The 16,231-nt window shown below is 34.9% G+C and overlaps 1 protein-coding gene across 2 annotated transcripts in view; it reads left to right on the top strand.

Annotated features, from left to right (window-relative positions):
* The window catches only part of LOC123537095 (uncharacterized), a 46,176-nt gene that overhangs the window by 14,373 nt on the left and 15,572 nt on the right, over positions 1–16,231 (top strand). For both annotated transcript variants that reach the window (XM_045320655.2, XM_045320656.2), the window contains exons 2-5: positions 5,846–6,007; positions 6,452–6,541; positions 12,035–12,202; positions 15,145–15,234. In XM_045320655.2, the coding sequence (XP_045176590.2) occupies positions 5,901–6,007; positions 6,452–6,541; positions 12,035–12,202; positions 15,145–15,234 (455 nt within the window). In that variant the 5' untranslated portion in view covers positions 5,846–5,900. The remainder of the gene's footprint in view (positions 1–5,845; positions 6,008–6,451; positions 6,542–12,034; positions 12,203–15,144; positions 15,235–16,231) is intronic.

Raw genomic sequence — 16,231 nt, 5'->3', positions numbered from 1 at the left:
ACATGTAGCAGTACATAAAGCATAAGCACGGGGAGTTCCGTCCACTGATATGTAGCAGTACATAAAATATAAACACGGGGAGTTCCGTCCATTGACATGTAGCAGTACATAAAGCATAAACACGGGGAGTTCCGTCCACTGACATGTAGCAGTACAGAATGCATAAACACGGGGAGTTCCGTTTATTGACATGTAGTAGTACATAAAGCATAAACACGGGGAGTTCCGTTTATTGCCATTTAGCAGTACATAAAGCATAAACAGTGGCATGTAGCAGTACATAAAGCATAAACACGGGGAGTTCCGTCCACTGACATGTAGCAGTACATTAAGCATAAACACGGGGAGTTCCGTCCCCAGACATGTAGCAGTACATAAAACATAAACACGGGGAGTTCCGTCCCCAGACATATAGCAGTACATAAAACATAAACACGGGGAGTTCCGTCCATTGACATGTAGTAGTACATAAAGCATAAACACGGTGAGTTCCGTCCACTGACATGTAGCAGTACATAAAGCATAAACACGGGGAGTTCCGTTTATTGACATGTAGCAGTACATAAAGCATAAACACGGGGAGTTCCGTCCACTGACATGTAGCAGTACATAAAAGATAAACACGGGGAGTTCCATCCACTGACATGTAGCAGTACATAAAAGATAAACACGGGGAGTTCCGTCCCCAGACATGTAGCAGTACATAAAACATAAACACGGGGAGTTCCGTCCATTGACATGTAGCAGTACATAAAGCATAAACACGGGGAGTTCCGTCCACTGACATGTAGCAGTACATAAAACATAAACACGGGGAGTTCCGTAGTACATAAAACATAAACACGGGGAGTCCCGTCCACTGACATGTAGCAGTACATAAAGCATAAACACGGGGAGTTCCGTCCACTGACATGTAGCAGTACATAAAGCATAAACAGGGCGAGTTCCGTCCACTGAAATGTAGCAGTACATAAAGCATAAACACGGCGAGTTCCGTCCACTGACATGTAGCAGTACATAAAGCGTAAACACGGGGAGTTCCGTCCACTGACATGTAGCAGTACATAAAGCGTAAACACGGGGAGTTCCGTCCACTGACATGTAGCAGTACATAAAGCGTAAACACGGGGAGTTCCGTCCACTGGCATGTAGCAGTACATAAAGCGTAAACACGGGGAGTTCCGTCCACTGACATGTAGCAGTACATAAAGCGTAAACACGGGGAGTTCCGTCCACTGACATGTAGCAGTACATAAAGCGTAAACACGGGGAGTTCCGTCCCCAGACATGTAGCAGTACATAAATCATAATTATATAGTGCGAGATTTATCCGCTAACATAAAGGGCGTTAATGTTCATACGATCACCATAGAGCCGTCCCACATTGCTCTTGTCTTAGTAATTTATTCATGTGTAACGATGAATCATATTAATAAACTCACTGGTACAACAGTGTGATTGTCAAAATAATTCAGTTTTCTTCTGCATTCACAAAGATATGTCTACGCGTGTCAGTTAATAATGAACTAATATGATAGAAACTGGAACTAACGGTACAAACTTCAAGCTGGTAGTACTAATTTTAGTAGTTATCTACATCTAAGTACACAATTAAAACAATAATTAACGAGTCATTTTCCGGAAAAGGATTACTTGAGTCGAAAACAATGATACTGTGTAAATGGTGATAGCACCGCTTTTCGTCCCAAGCAAACTAGGCGAATTATACCTCTAAGCATGGATAAAGGACTCTTAATTACTACAGAATAATTTGAGAAAACATTTAATTGGTCAATGGTCAGTGAGTAGATATGAAAATTATGTAAAGACCAAACAAGAATTCCTCTGGGGAAATTGTCACGTTTTCTGTAGTAAAATTTATCAGGCCATTTCTTTAAAGTTCAAACTTACGGAATCTTGAAATAACAGGTGAAATATTATGTTCTCTGCTGCCTATATAATATGTGCTTCAAAGTATGGAACACATGTCTACAAATACGAGAAAATTCAAAGGAAACATTTTGAGGACTGTAAAATGCATTGACTTTGTTATCATGTATTGCAGGCAATACAGATAGATTACTTTTAATACGTATAGGATCATTGTTGAGTATCACTTATCTTAAAGCTGTCACTCTTTTATAAAAGGATAGCTTTAAACAAAAATTCAATAACCAATTTTAATTCACTTATATTTCCATTTAGCTTTTTACTCTACGACAATTGCATCAAAATAATATGGATTGGATAAAAGTTGAAAAACGGTGCTCACTCAACAATTTATCTTTTATAACCTGGTTGTTTTCCTCGAGTAAAGACGTTTTAGGGTAAATTTAAACGTTTGACTAGGACGCCGCTTATGTGAAAAAGGAACATTCAAGAATTCACAACACTCGTCACGTCATCATACACGTTGTTGCTTGACTATTTTGTCCTTTAAGAGATTTTTTACTTAAAATGCCTATAACAAGTGATTCATTAAAACAATGTGAAAGAGTGGGGGAAAAATGAAAATCTAAATTGGGGCTTATTAATTTCCATACGAGTAAAAAGCATACGGTTGCATTTAAAGTACACATTTAAAGGAATTTTAAAACATCAGCTGTCAAAGAGCGTGGACAGTATGACTAGATGTATAGCACTTATAAACTAAAATATTCATTGTGCCCTACAAACGAAATTTCTAGCCAATAAAGTGTGTAGGCAAACTTGTATCGCTATGATTCATGTCCCAAACTTTTAGATGGAAATGCATTTTTAACCATCATAGTTAAAAGCTTTCTCATTGATACAGAAAATACCATTACTGTTTAACGACCGCGACAAATCACAACATTATGTTAAATTGACACTAGTGGCAACGGCTGGAGAACAGAACGGCGGCCAATCAGATAAAGTTACTGCCCACACTAGAAGGCTAAGTCTGCCCCGAATACTGTTAAAACATTGAAAACTCAGATAAAGTTACTGCCCACACTAGAAGGTTAAGTCTGCCCCGAATACTGTTAAAACATTGAAAACACAAACTATTCCAACAAGACAACATGATAACATAAAAACATTTATTTTGGTATTAAGTTCTCCTAATAATGGGTATGCAAGTAGAAGAGTATTCCCTGACGCCAGTACTTTTTCAGATATTGCTTCTCCTGTGCCTTATTTGTAAAATGTTGAATTGACAAAATTCTGTAATAAGCCCAAAAGTACATTTTGTCGTTTTCCTATTGTAATGCGTACCTTAATAGAAATTGTAGAAATTACAACAAATGTAAATACGGCGGTTATACTTTCAACAATAGTTTTATTCTTTCCATACTTTTATAAAAACTGACCGTATCACTGGAAATATTGGGAGAAACGAATAAGAAGAGAAGAAAAAGGAAATAATAATGTTAAATATCAATGTTGGTATTATATCAACTGATGTGGGTAACATTGGTATTTATCACAAGTATTTCACAAATATTTCTATACATTTTTACTCTTCGTTTGGTCATCAATCTGTCTAACGGAAATGACCAACCGGACAGACAAGGTACATCAAAGCTCTAAATGTCCTCGTGCACTTTTAACATTGATATTTTCAAACAGAATTGTTTCCGCCTTACCAATGATTGAAACGAATGAGTTAGAAGACACAAAAAAGGAAATAATAATGTTAAATATTAATGTTAGTATTATATCAGCTGATGTGGGTAAGTTTAGCATTAACATATCGGAATTCACAAATATCTACAGACAAGGTACGTCGAAGCACTGAATGTCCCCAGTACACTTTTCACTGTGACAATTCCATGTAGAATTCTTTGCCGCCTTACTAATAAATAAATGAGATTCATTTAAATCTAATTCCAAACCGGAGCGTTAAAGTAATCACGTTAAGAAGGCATGTGTTTCTTCTGCTAGACGCCCGGTGATGCTTCTCGTAGTCAACAGATAACAATTAACGATATAAATCATGAAAAATATATACCTAATCGTATTGAATTTTCTTAGCGTGTCTTAAACTAAAGTTTTAACTGAGAATGATCGGAACACTGTCGTAGCTAATTCAACTTAAGAATTTTTGTTCGTAATGGGAAGGTATGGGTACGACAAGAAAATTCTTTGAAATAACAACGACTAATTTATGACCATATATAACCGCCTGTGCAATGTCTAGAAATAAGCACTCAAGACAAAAAAAGAATTTCAAGTCTCTGTTCATTTAGTCAACGACATCTTCAGGGACATTACATTCCAGTCTTATCGAGACAAAACAATACCATGTACCTGTCAGGTGACAGTTATTTCATGTTACTCTTTTCATTCCAGAGCGTTGCAGATTAAAGGGTAGCACGTGTAGATTATTTAAATACAAACCTAAAGTCTTCAAACTTTCGTCAAAACTGGTCTGTCTCCTTTATTGCATAAAAAGAAAAAGAAGCCTGTTTAAAAAGCTCATGATTGTACAACAGGTAGTTCGAGCATTCATGTATTGGCGCTATAGTTTCCTTTCTGTATATTAACTCCAAAATATTTATGTGTGCATCTGTTGCTGTACTACAGTGATGTAATATTTGTAAAGCATTTCGTCAACAATCAAAATGGAATAATATCGTTCTTTAATACAACCCTTAAGTAAACCCTTAAAGTAGTTTAACTATGTTGTAAGTCTCAAAGCCTGTTACTGTTTTTTTCTTCTGTTAAAACATATCATAAAAACAGAGTCCATCTAAGGTGGCAGATATCACTTAATGAATTTTTAAATAAGCCAAAGTCTTTTAAATTTCTAAACAGATTAAATGAAACTGATCGTAATACTTAAAGAAACTAGTCACTTAAGGAAACGCAACATCTGACCTAAAATTAAGTTTTAGACAAAGCTTAACAGCCAGGTTTCATCCCTTATGCGTAAAACGTTTACAAGGGAACTGTGTCACAAAATATTGACGCCTGCCATACATATATATGCAGTGACAGAGGTTTATATCACCAAAACCATACCGAAAGGTCGTCAGCTTGAAAGTAATCGCTGTATAAATATCCCTAAACAGGGAGTAGATTTTAACACGAAGTAAAACCTTTCTATCCTAGCTGTAATTGATGATGAGTAAGACATTGTATTGCCTAGAATGACCTGTATCATTTTGTAGTCATAACCCCTATATTCAAATATGTTTTATCTGCTTACGAATATAAAATACATTTTCAAAATATACAGGCTTATATATTTTCCAAGTTTAACAAAACAAATGTATAAAAACCTTCGAAGGAATAGTGAATACGTAATTTCGTTAGACTTGATCAGTTTGCTTTTACCTTGCGAAAACTTCGTTTATCAAAACGTAAAACAAATTTAGCTATCATGTAAATTTGCGGGCTTAGCTTCGTAAAAAAGAAATTATTTGCAGTTTTATGTACACTAATGGTCAGCAGTTCGGAAATCAAGGTTTTTGTTGCCTCTGGTACAATGCAAAGTCGTTCAAGTCATTATAGGTTGTTGTGCTTACATATTAATTGCTAATATACACAAAATATGATCAAATAATTTGTATGTAAACCAATTCATTACATATGTAATAAACGCTTTTTGATCTGATCTCGTGGGTGTACAGACAATGGTAACTGCAGTCTAGGGTGTACACTCGTGTTTTCAGTAAGAAACGTAATATAATAAATTAATGATGATCAAATAAAGTATTAATAATTTAACTTACATATGTACTAAAAGGATTCTTTAAGTTGCATATTTGATACAGAACTACCTGAAATCTGATCCAGATATATGCAATGTTGTTTAAACCTCACACTACCAACACCTTTATCTTGAGAAGAACTAAAAGTTCTATCCCAATATTTTTAGATCTGGAAAACGAAATAACGATTTTTGGGAAGATATAAAGCATCTATTGACAGCGATGGTCGACTTTTACTTACAAGCAATCTATATACTGACAGGACTATTTTCATATATTGCCTCATCAACAGCAACCGACACCATAAAATCAACAGGCAAACATGCTGAGTAAGTTTTTTCGTTTGCTCTTTTCTTTATTTGCTATTCTGTCTGTCTCTGGCTGTATGTCTGCCTAAAATCCGTAAAAGCCGGTGCAAGTGGGCGTTCACGTTAAATTACCGCTCATGAACAGAAACCATAGAATCCATTCTGCTGTTGTTTGGCTTGGTTGCTTCCTATGCTTCCAAAGAATCTATTTATAGATTATACTGGGACGTGAGCTTTTAAAATGGTATTTTATTTGTATTGGTAAGGGCACTTTTATTGGCAGTCACCATCTCAATTAAATTTAAGCAGAATTAACAAACTTTATATATTTCAAACTGAATTTTCATTATCTGGCCAATTATATTTACTATCGTTATGTTAAAATTCATGGAAACGATCTCATTTCATGAAATATTTTCAGAAAATTTGAAACGTCATATACAAACTTTCTTTTGGAAATTACAGCTTGATCCACCATCTAGACACTGTGAACAACCAACTCCATGCCTTGTCCAGAAGTATTCGAAGTGCTCATTCTGATTTTACGAGACAACAGTAAGTTTACAGATATCTTTTTTAACATCTTCTTCATTGTAACATTTATAACAAAATATAGAAAAATATCATTCCTAAGGTAAAAAAAATATATTGTCAAAACTATCAAAAAAGAGCATTTGAGCCGTGCCATGAGAAAACCAACATAGTGGGTTTGCGACCAGCATGGATCCAGACCAGCCTGCGCATCCGCGCAGTCTGGTCAGGATCCATGCTGTTCGCTTTTAAAGCCTACTGCAATTAGAGAAACCGTTAGCGAACAGCATGGATCCTGACCAGACTGCGCGGATGCGCAGGCTGGTCTGAATCTATGCTGGTCGCAAAGCCACTATGTTGGTTTTCTCATGGCACGGCTCATTTAGTTTTCGGCCAATATTCATCAACAAAGTCTGACATCTAGACTAAGACTTTAAATCTCCAAATTCTAATATTGTCATAACATTCTTTGCAAAAAAATTGTATTGCTGAAACTTTGTCTAGTTTTTAACCGGATCATTTACAAATATATACAAAAAGTAGTTTAAGTATTCCAATGTCCATATTTCAGACTGAATACGGACCCTGAATCATTTGAATTTTCTCATTAACATTAACAAACTACTCGTGTCTTTCTTGTTTGCTTATGAAAAGACGAAATTATGAGATCGGTCACATGACCTTGCTAGGCAGAGCTGTTGATTCTGATAATTACTCAGAACCGCAATTTATATTTAAAGTCCTTTGAGAGAATGAGACCATCAATGTTTTGCATTGCTATCAGCTGAAAAACAACTGCAAGGCTTAAATAGTTTGTTTTAGACGAATACAAATAAAAAACGAATTCCTATCTCGAAATTTTGTCATAACTTTCTGTTCCAGTATTGTTTTTCAATATCTGGGTATTAAAAGAAATTGGGTATCTACACCTATGATTTTTAATCTCAACAACTTTTGAAACATCAAAGTAAGAAAAAGTAAAAAATATCGTTAAAGTGTGTGCTCAGTAAAGTACAGCCAGCTTTCAGTTCATGTGTTTAAGACAGATATTTGTTTCCATTCGTTGAGCTGCTGCTACAAATTCATTTTGTGTACTTCTAAATATGACAGACCAATGATTACCCTTTGAGTTTTACGAGAGGATTTCAAAACCAGGTAGCTAAAGCAACTTTATTTACATGTTCATCGTTAAAATGAAGATATACAAGAATCTTCAAACTTAGTTTTTCTAAATTGTTCGCATCTAAAGAAATTGTTCCTAATCAGGTCGTCAAGATCTAACATGTGTGCTATCTGATTTTTCACATTCTTTGATGTAGAAGCATTTTGCCTATCTATTTCAGTACTTCAATAAAGTATCATTTGGGTTTAATGTGTTTTTAATACAGTGATTATCAATTGTTCATTAAGCTTTTTGTCTAATGACCTGTGTACAACACGTACGTATTGATAGACGTCTGATGACCTGTGTACACCCGTACGTATTGATAGACGTCTGATGTAAGCAATGTATTACGATTACTAAATGTACATAAAATATCACAAGTTTAAACATAATCATGTAAGTCCAATGAGACTTAATTGAGTAGCACATGAGATCTTTAAGACTTAATAGGGTGTTGGAACACCATGTGTTGAAACGCTGTGATAAACTATTATTTCGGTCCCAATAGGATAGCGGTTACAACATACGGAAATAATCCACAATAAAGAATACTTCATGGTTATGAATCGAAAAATAAAGTTATCCGATCCTTAACAATAACAACTAATAACAGTGAAAAGAAAAAAAGTTTTTTTTGTTCTTGATTTTTGATTTGCAATAATAAGATCGATATTTTCCATGTCATAACAAATTCAAAAGGACAATTTGTTAGATCTCATCCGTAATGGTGGCAGTAAAACGCATTTGTTCTTGGTATTATTATTTAATTGATTAATGAATATCTTTCCAGTTTATTTCTTTGTAAATTACTTAAAACAGTTTAAGCTAACACTACAATGTTTACATATTACCTCGGTTACATCAGTATTCTGGGCCTTCCTCCACCACCAAAGCTGGAAAAGATCACCGTTTGACCTAGAATACGTTTATGTAACACTAAACTCAATAAAAAAAGACTGATTATAATTAAGCATATAGTGTAAGTAAATCACTGGAACGCTGATGCGATAAAATTCTACAAAATTTATATATACGCGTTGTTAAAATACTTACCACCTTAACTATTTTTCTAAAAAAGGACACTTTACCCAGAGCAGTAGATTAATTAGATCCAAAGTCACACGCATACCATGACTTTAAGATCGTACGATTGACCTTTAAGTCTGACGTAATACAAGAAATGTATTATTACGCCCTGCGTATTTTACATGCTAATAACGATAGTAAATGTGCAAACAATTATGATACAAAGAGTTGTAAATTGAATAATGTGTTAGTATCATTTTAATTACACTAACAGAAACACCCCCACCATTTTCTAAATGAACCCATCACCCCTTTTTATCACAAACAAGTGTGTATCATCTTGTATTAGAAATCATCAGGTACAGTTCCATTAGAAATTAAAATGAGTTTTTAGTACAAAATGACAATGATGTGTAAAAAATGATAAAATCACATTATCTAAAACATAATTATGCATATCTCTCTAAGATCATCGAGTTCAATCATTAATTGACAAAAAAATAACTGAATAATTCATTTGTGATTGTCGTAATCAGTGAATTGGGAAGCTGAAGGCATGTTGCAATTTGCTTCACATTTTATTATTTGTCAATATTTACACATGCTGACAAACAAACATTCCTCATAAACTGGAAGAGTTTGTTGATCAGCCAACAAGTAAAACATCGTATCTGAAAACGACGTGAAGGTTTGGTGTGATCGTTTTGTTCGCAATCACCGATAACAGATTACCAGATCAATTGTAATGGAGAAAACGCCGCCAGATAAAAAAGTAACTATTCTGATTTATGGACGGCTTGTTCATATAATCCCCATATGGTACCATTTGCTTGTGGAAATGTCAGAAATGATTTCACAATAAAAAACAAATAAACAACTCTAATAAAGTTCCATATTTTCATCAATGGACTTAAATGTTAGTGCTCAAGTGGTCTGTACACGTTAAGATTATTTGAATGCTCCAGAGAGAAATGTTTATGACACGTCTAATACATTGTATAAATGGTCTGTTTGAACTAGGACATTCCAAATCGAATGAAAGTAATGTTGTGTTGTATATTATCAGATTTGTCATCAGAATTGCCGATTCGTTTTATATCGATCACTAGCTGGTTTCCTGTTTGGAAATGATTGAAACTTTTTAGTACAGTCTTTCTTTCTTCAGGCTTATCTGCATCTAACAAAACATTTCAAGGGCATGTCATATCATAAATGCCTAATATTTTTCCTGCATTAGAATTAAACATGATCACTAACTTTTGCAGAAAAGCCGACATGAAAATTGAAATCTAGTATAGAATTTAGATGCCACAGGCTTAATTTTGAACCTAATAGTTTCCAAGAAGTGGACCAGACTAATGTATTTGTCAGTCATAAAAAGCCTGTTTAATTATAAGCTTTTTGTTAAAATAAAAAATCGTAAAATGTACGACAAGGCTGCAGCCTGATGTCTGATCAGAAAGGCACATTTCTGCCTTCTGAATTCTAACATTGGGGTTTCGTATGTTTGGTTACCTGTTCTGTCAAAACATTGACAGGCCAAAGCTTACAATGTACCAATGTTGCTCTTAAATTTGCTCGTTGCAAAGAACAACACCATTTTCGAATGGAACATTTGCTTGAATTACTTACAGAGAATATTGTACAACACCTCAAACTTTGTCATTAAGTTAGACTCAACAACGTAACAAAGCCAGTAATTCAGATTTAGAGGTTTGGACTTACATTTGATAACTTTTAATGGTAATGTAGAAACAAAAATGTATGATACAAATTATTTATTCCACGCACCTGGACGAAGTTTTCCTCGAACAACATACGGATTTTGTTTATCACAATTTATTAGGTTTGCAAGAATTTACTCAAAGTTAGAGAGTTTAGATATAGAAATCTTTATATTATATAAAACAACCGCTATCACAAACCACAGAATGTCTTCATAATAACACAAACCCTAAAACACTTCTTGCACTTGGTCTTACACACGCCGCATGATATCGGCATTTAGTCTATAAACTAACTCTAGGAAAATAAACAAATCGTTTATTTTAATCAAATATTTTGTATATTATCTTTTTGAAATGTTTTTAAAGGGGATACAATGCAAAAATCGCAAATCACAGTGCATGCTTGACGATTGATTTGACGGTGCGATGATTATTCAAGTGTAAGCATGCATGATGTTGTTTCTCCTAAATATTGCAAAACGTAAGGAGGGTTTGTAACTTGCCTAGTTGTGAAATTAAAAGCTATATTCCTAGAATTCTGACTTTAGGCCGTGGCAGTTATTTAGTACATAAGTGCACTGATACCTCGGACTGAACCTCTTTAAATGTTCTACTTTACGCAGTCTGGTATTTTGTCACTAATTTTACAGCTTCATTTGCACACCGCACTGGCGTTTCCGGTGATTTTATCCATGCCGGTAAATCCTATTTGACACTTCCATACCAGATGACTCTAAAGCTATTAATCACAACTAACGATTCGTGCATTATATATTACATAGTTTTATTTAAAATTCGATAAAAAAAATCAAATAACTGTTTTTGATGGTAACTCGGCAGAGTCTTGTTCCCGCCATAACATATACCTGAGAGCCGGATATTCCCATCTGCTTCACAACCAGCACAGATTCTTGTAGTATTATAATCTCTATGGGGGATCATTTTATTTAGATGTCTTTTTGAATTTGTTGATAACAGGCTAACTATTAGTTTGGCATGCCTTGTTGTGTTTAACCCCCGTCCCCGCCCATCTCTTCCAGTTTCTCTTATCAAGGTTTCTGACCGTTTCAATGCGGTGCCCCTACTTTCAACTCGTTTTATATATTGTATTGTATGCCGGCGATGTTACTTCCCCTCATTCCCCCTTTTTCCTTTCCAGTTTTATACCACGCTCCCCAACCCCGACCTTTTACTGACCCCCATCATTTTTTTCCGTTTTTGTATCTTTCATATAATTGATATGTTGTTGCTGTTGATGGTCATTCTGCTATATCTTACCACTACAGTTGGCCTACTCTGCGGTGTATATCTGTTGCTGTGTTTGCTGTGCTCAGTCTACACATTGTTACCTTTTATTTTTGAGATAAAAAGGACCCTATATGCTAAATATTACGTACTCGGTAAAACATTCGGCAGTTCTAAATCTTTAACATATTGTAAACCTCATTCTTATTCATCAAAGGTTCATCAAAAGAGTGAAAGACCTCTGGTATGCGATAATGGGTACACCTTACCTTAATAACTTGAAAATATAAAAAAAAATTATGTTTCATCGATAATAACGTTAACTACTTACAACAAATGCAACTTCTGTTTCAGGGAAGACGTTTGCAGATATTTTGCTCCAATGTCTGATACGATATGTGGACTACAATCGGCGGATAATAGCCTGACAAGGAGTGAAGCCTTAGATCAGGCTATCCACGGCAAGTTCTCGCCTGGTAAACGATCAGAAGATGATTTCACGGAACTCTCACAAAAGAGAATGTAAGTTGTTTTTGTTTTATTGGATTATGGCAATTTTAGAATCGTAATTTCAAAATGAAGACCATCAATAAATAAATAGCTACCATATGATGTTATGCTTCTTTTGCGACAGATGTTGAACGCTGCGTTTTAACTCATTTTAACAGAGCATTTTGTTTCCTCATCAATTTAAACAGTAAACAAATAAGTAAGTCTCGTAGCGGTTTTATTTCTACGACATGCAAGCAAATCCGATACGTTTAATCCTGTCATACCAGAGACAACAAAAATGTGAAAACTTAATACAATTACATTTTTACACTTTACTGTATATGTTAACAGTCAGTAATCTGATTACATTGTTTTATAAAACACATAAACGGACAATTTAATTAATACCTAAATGACTTGTGGAAGCTGAAAGCAGATTTTAATTCCCTGTGGGAAATTTCAGTAAAGCTGTTATTACTGTCGCTAGTATCGTATCATTCAGAGTAATCTAGTAGGCCGATTACACCAAATTACACCAACATTAAACAAATCATGGATGCAAACTAAATAGAATTGAACTGTTCTGATCATATGGAGAAATAAGAAGAATATTGTAATGATATCACAGCTTCTCTGCATCTTGGTAATGTAATTTTACAGGACGTAAAATAATGCCAATACCAGTACCAAAGATTTTATTCGCATAAAAAGTTTTACACTGTTTTTGGCAATACAAAATATCACATCTAAATTTCTAAGACGTATGCTGAGCATAAATATTTCCACTCTATACGGAGAATTCGGTCAGGTACCGTAGTGTGTATTCCGGAAAATTATTATTCTGAATTACATGTACTAGAAAATACCGATATCCAATAAAAATTCTTCAGTTATTTTCAAAGTATACATGATGCTAAAAATGATGCAGTTAATAGCTAGATTGCATAAATTTTACATACTAACATCTAGGAACAAAACCTTGGCCACCTATGTAAAAATATACTAGAAGAGCATGACTTTGGCAGGCTCAGAATATGAACAGAGGCACACTTTTGTGCATTAAACAACGAATTCTCGATAGTTACTATCAGTCGTGGTATGCTGAAGGGGATAAATTACCGCGTCTCTTTATACATATGGCAGGGTTAAGCATAAGAAATGTTGGCAATTTTTGTCATGTGTTTGTACCTCTTCTCTTTACACTTCAAAAGTTAATTACTTAAATCTCCAGAAAATGTACTGTTGCAACTGTTACTTTAACAGATAACAGCTTGGCTCTTCAGAAGACTTTTAAACGTTTCCTCTCTTTAAGTACATTTTCTGTCAGCTGAGTTGTGTGTCCTCTAAATTTCTGAATAAAAAGTTAGGACGGACCCTACTATATGTGCCAAATAATTGAATTATTTTAGATATTCGAAGTTCATTTTGTTGAAATACTGAAAACAAATTATTTAACAACTACGAGGCGTTTTTGGATTGAAACCCAGTTTCCATTTTTACACAGATTGACACCTAGGTATTTGAATGAGTTTACGTATGCAAAAATTGTGAAAAGAACTGACTAAATTCACTGGCTTCTGGGTTCAGCCAAAGCACTAATTAACTTCTAATGCAATTTACAAGTATGTAATGAATATAAATGGTCCCAGAATGACAGTCTGACAGTGGAGCAATTTAATAATAAATGGCAGTAATTTATTAAACATCGAATTACTGGTATTTCTTTGCAATGGCACTTTTTTTCAAAACTGATTATCAAAGAGTCGTTTTTGACATGAACTTTTCTGCTACATATACAAATAAACGTTTACATGTTGCGAAGATCACGCATGTACGAGGGTCAAAATTACATTTAAAAAAAAGGAAACGACGGGCAATTAAAAATCCCGCTGAACAGGGCCATCATCACTCAAACGCACCGCTCTCCCATTTATTAACCTATACATACATATATATATATAGAGAGAGAGAGAGAGAGTAGCTAGATATATATAATGTGGTGTTAATATGATTTTCCAAAAACGTCTCACTCGTACGGAACAGCATTAGTGCCAGGTGCGTTTTGTTATTAACTCGAAATTTCGACTTACGTAACTCCAAATTTCGAGTTACTATCTTGCCCTTTTATCCACATAATTTGAACGTTTGTCCGTCTGTCAAAGGCCAAAATGTAATGGACGACTTTTGACTCTTCGAAGTGGAATCATCTATCTACACATCCATATACTGTACCGAACATGTAGGGACTTGAACATATACTACCATACACCAGATATGGTCTAAATAGTGAAATATTCGAAGTTTGAATACTTCCCGGTTACCTTCTATGACCTCTCCTCAAAATCTAGATCTGTCTAGGTACCCAATCTTGGTCAGACTTATAACTACACTTTCATTTAGAGTATTTCTATATTTCATTTGCATATGGGTTCAAACTAGGTCGAAAACTTATGACTTAAACATGGTTTAGGCATCTGAGATCTTCCTCCAACATAAAAGCTGGGAAGTCGCTATATGACTTATAATTGTGTCGGTGCGATGTTAAACCCAACAAAATCAATCATTAAATAAACATGGTTTAAATAGTGATATTTTCTATGAGCAAACCCTGTAGGGCTACCCTATGGATACACCAGGTACCTAACCATGGCAAGGACCTATACATCAGCGTAAACTATTGTAGTTAGTAACTCGAAATTTCGAGTTAGTAACTCGAAATTTCGACTGAGTAACTCGAAATTTCGAGTTAATAAATAACATACACCTGACACTAATGCTCTTCCGTACATTCGACATACGCTTACAATGTATTGATGTAATTTAAACAAATATTCATTTTTCTCTTGGGATATAGTGTTTAGAGAACTGAACCATGCTGTGATTATATTCAGTTAACTCCTCTTTTCTGCGAAATTTACATGAATGATATGAATAATCAAAAGAAAATAAGAAAAGCTTATAACTTATTTCAGACTGCTTGATGATATTATGCAGAAACAAGATCTTTTAGAAAAACTTCAAAGAATTGTAGACGCCGCACAGTCGACCGTGCAAAACGAAAGGTATGTAACATAAGGTTCTTTAGAAGCATATAACCAACCAACCAAAAGAATTGCAGGTTCTTTTAACTGGATCCAGTCTGACAGTCTGTTCAGGAAATGCTACAGTAATGGAATGTGTCATAGCTCTGGCAGCGGCTTTCGCTGAGTTCTTTTACACATTTTCAGTGAATGGGCTGGCTAGAAATAATAACAACAGTGAGTAAGTAAAGTACGAAGCGTCATGCAAGGTGCCTTCCATATATGTCGTTGTAAAGTACAAAATAAAAGGACTATATCAATGTCTGACTGTAATACCGTGGTAATAGGTACACAAAGCTATATTTTAAATTATTTAATTACAGCTATCACTATAAGCGATTCATACCCACTGGCCTCACCAATCAACCCCGGCCCCTCGCTCTAACACTTAACCCCACCTCTCACCCTTCAAAACTGTTTTGTCATAGATAATAAGCACAGTCATGATTGTAATATTATAAAAAAGTAAATGTCAAACAAATGATAATCAAATGCATACCATTCATTAAAGTTATGGCTATTATTTATCCCCCCGCCAAAGGCGAAGGGGATATTAGAAATGCTCTTCGTCCGTCCGTGCGTCCGTCCGTCCGTGCGTCCGTCCGTCCGTCCGCATCGATCTTTGTCCGGAGCATATCTCCAAAAGTACTGGAGGGATTTTCTTCAAACTTCATATACCGATAGAACACATTGGGAGGAAGTGCCATGTGCAAGAACAATAACTCCACCTTGCCTATTTTTTGAGTTATTCCCCTTTATCATATTTTCTTAAACATTTTTGTCCGGAGCATAACTCCAAAAGTACCGGAGGGATTTTCTTCGAACTTCATACACTGATAGAACACATTGGGAGAAAGTGCAGTGTGCAAGAACAATAAGTCTATCTTGCCTATTTTTTGAGTTATTCCCCTTTATCATATTTTCTTAAAACATTTTGTCCGGAGCATAACCCCAAAAGTACTGGAGGGATTTTCTTTAA

The sequence above is a fragment of the Mercenaria mercenaria genome, chromosome 17, assembly GCF_021730395.1.
Source record: "Mercenaria mercenaria strain notata chromosome 17, MADL_Memer_1, whole genome shotgun sequence".
Classification (NCBI taxonomy): domain Eukaryota; kingdom Metazoa; phylum Mollusca; class Bivalvia; order Venerida; family Veneridae; genus Mercenaria; species Mercenaria mercenaria.
Note: the sequence above shows the minus strand (reverse complement) of the source record. Positions and strands in the feature narration are given on the sequence as shown.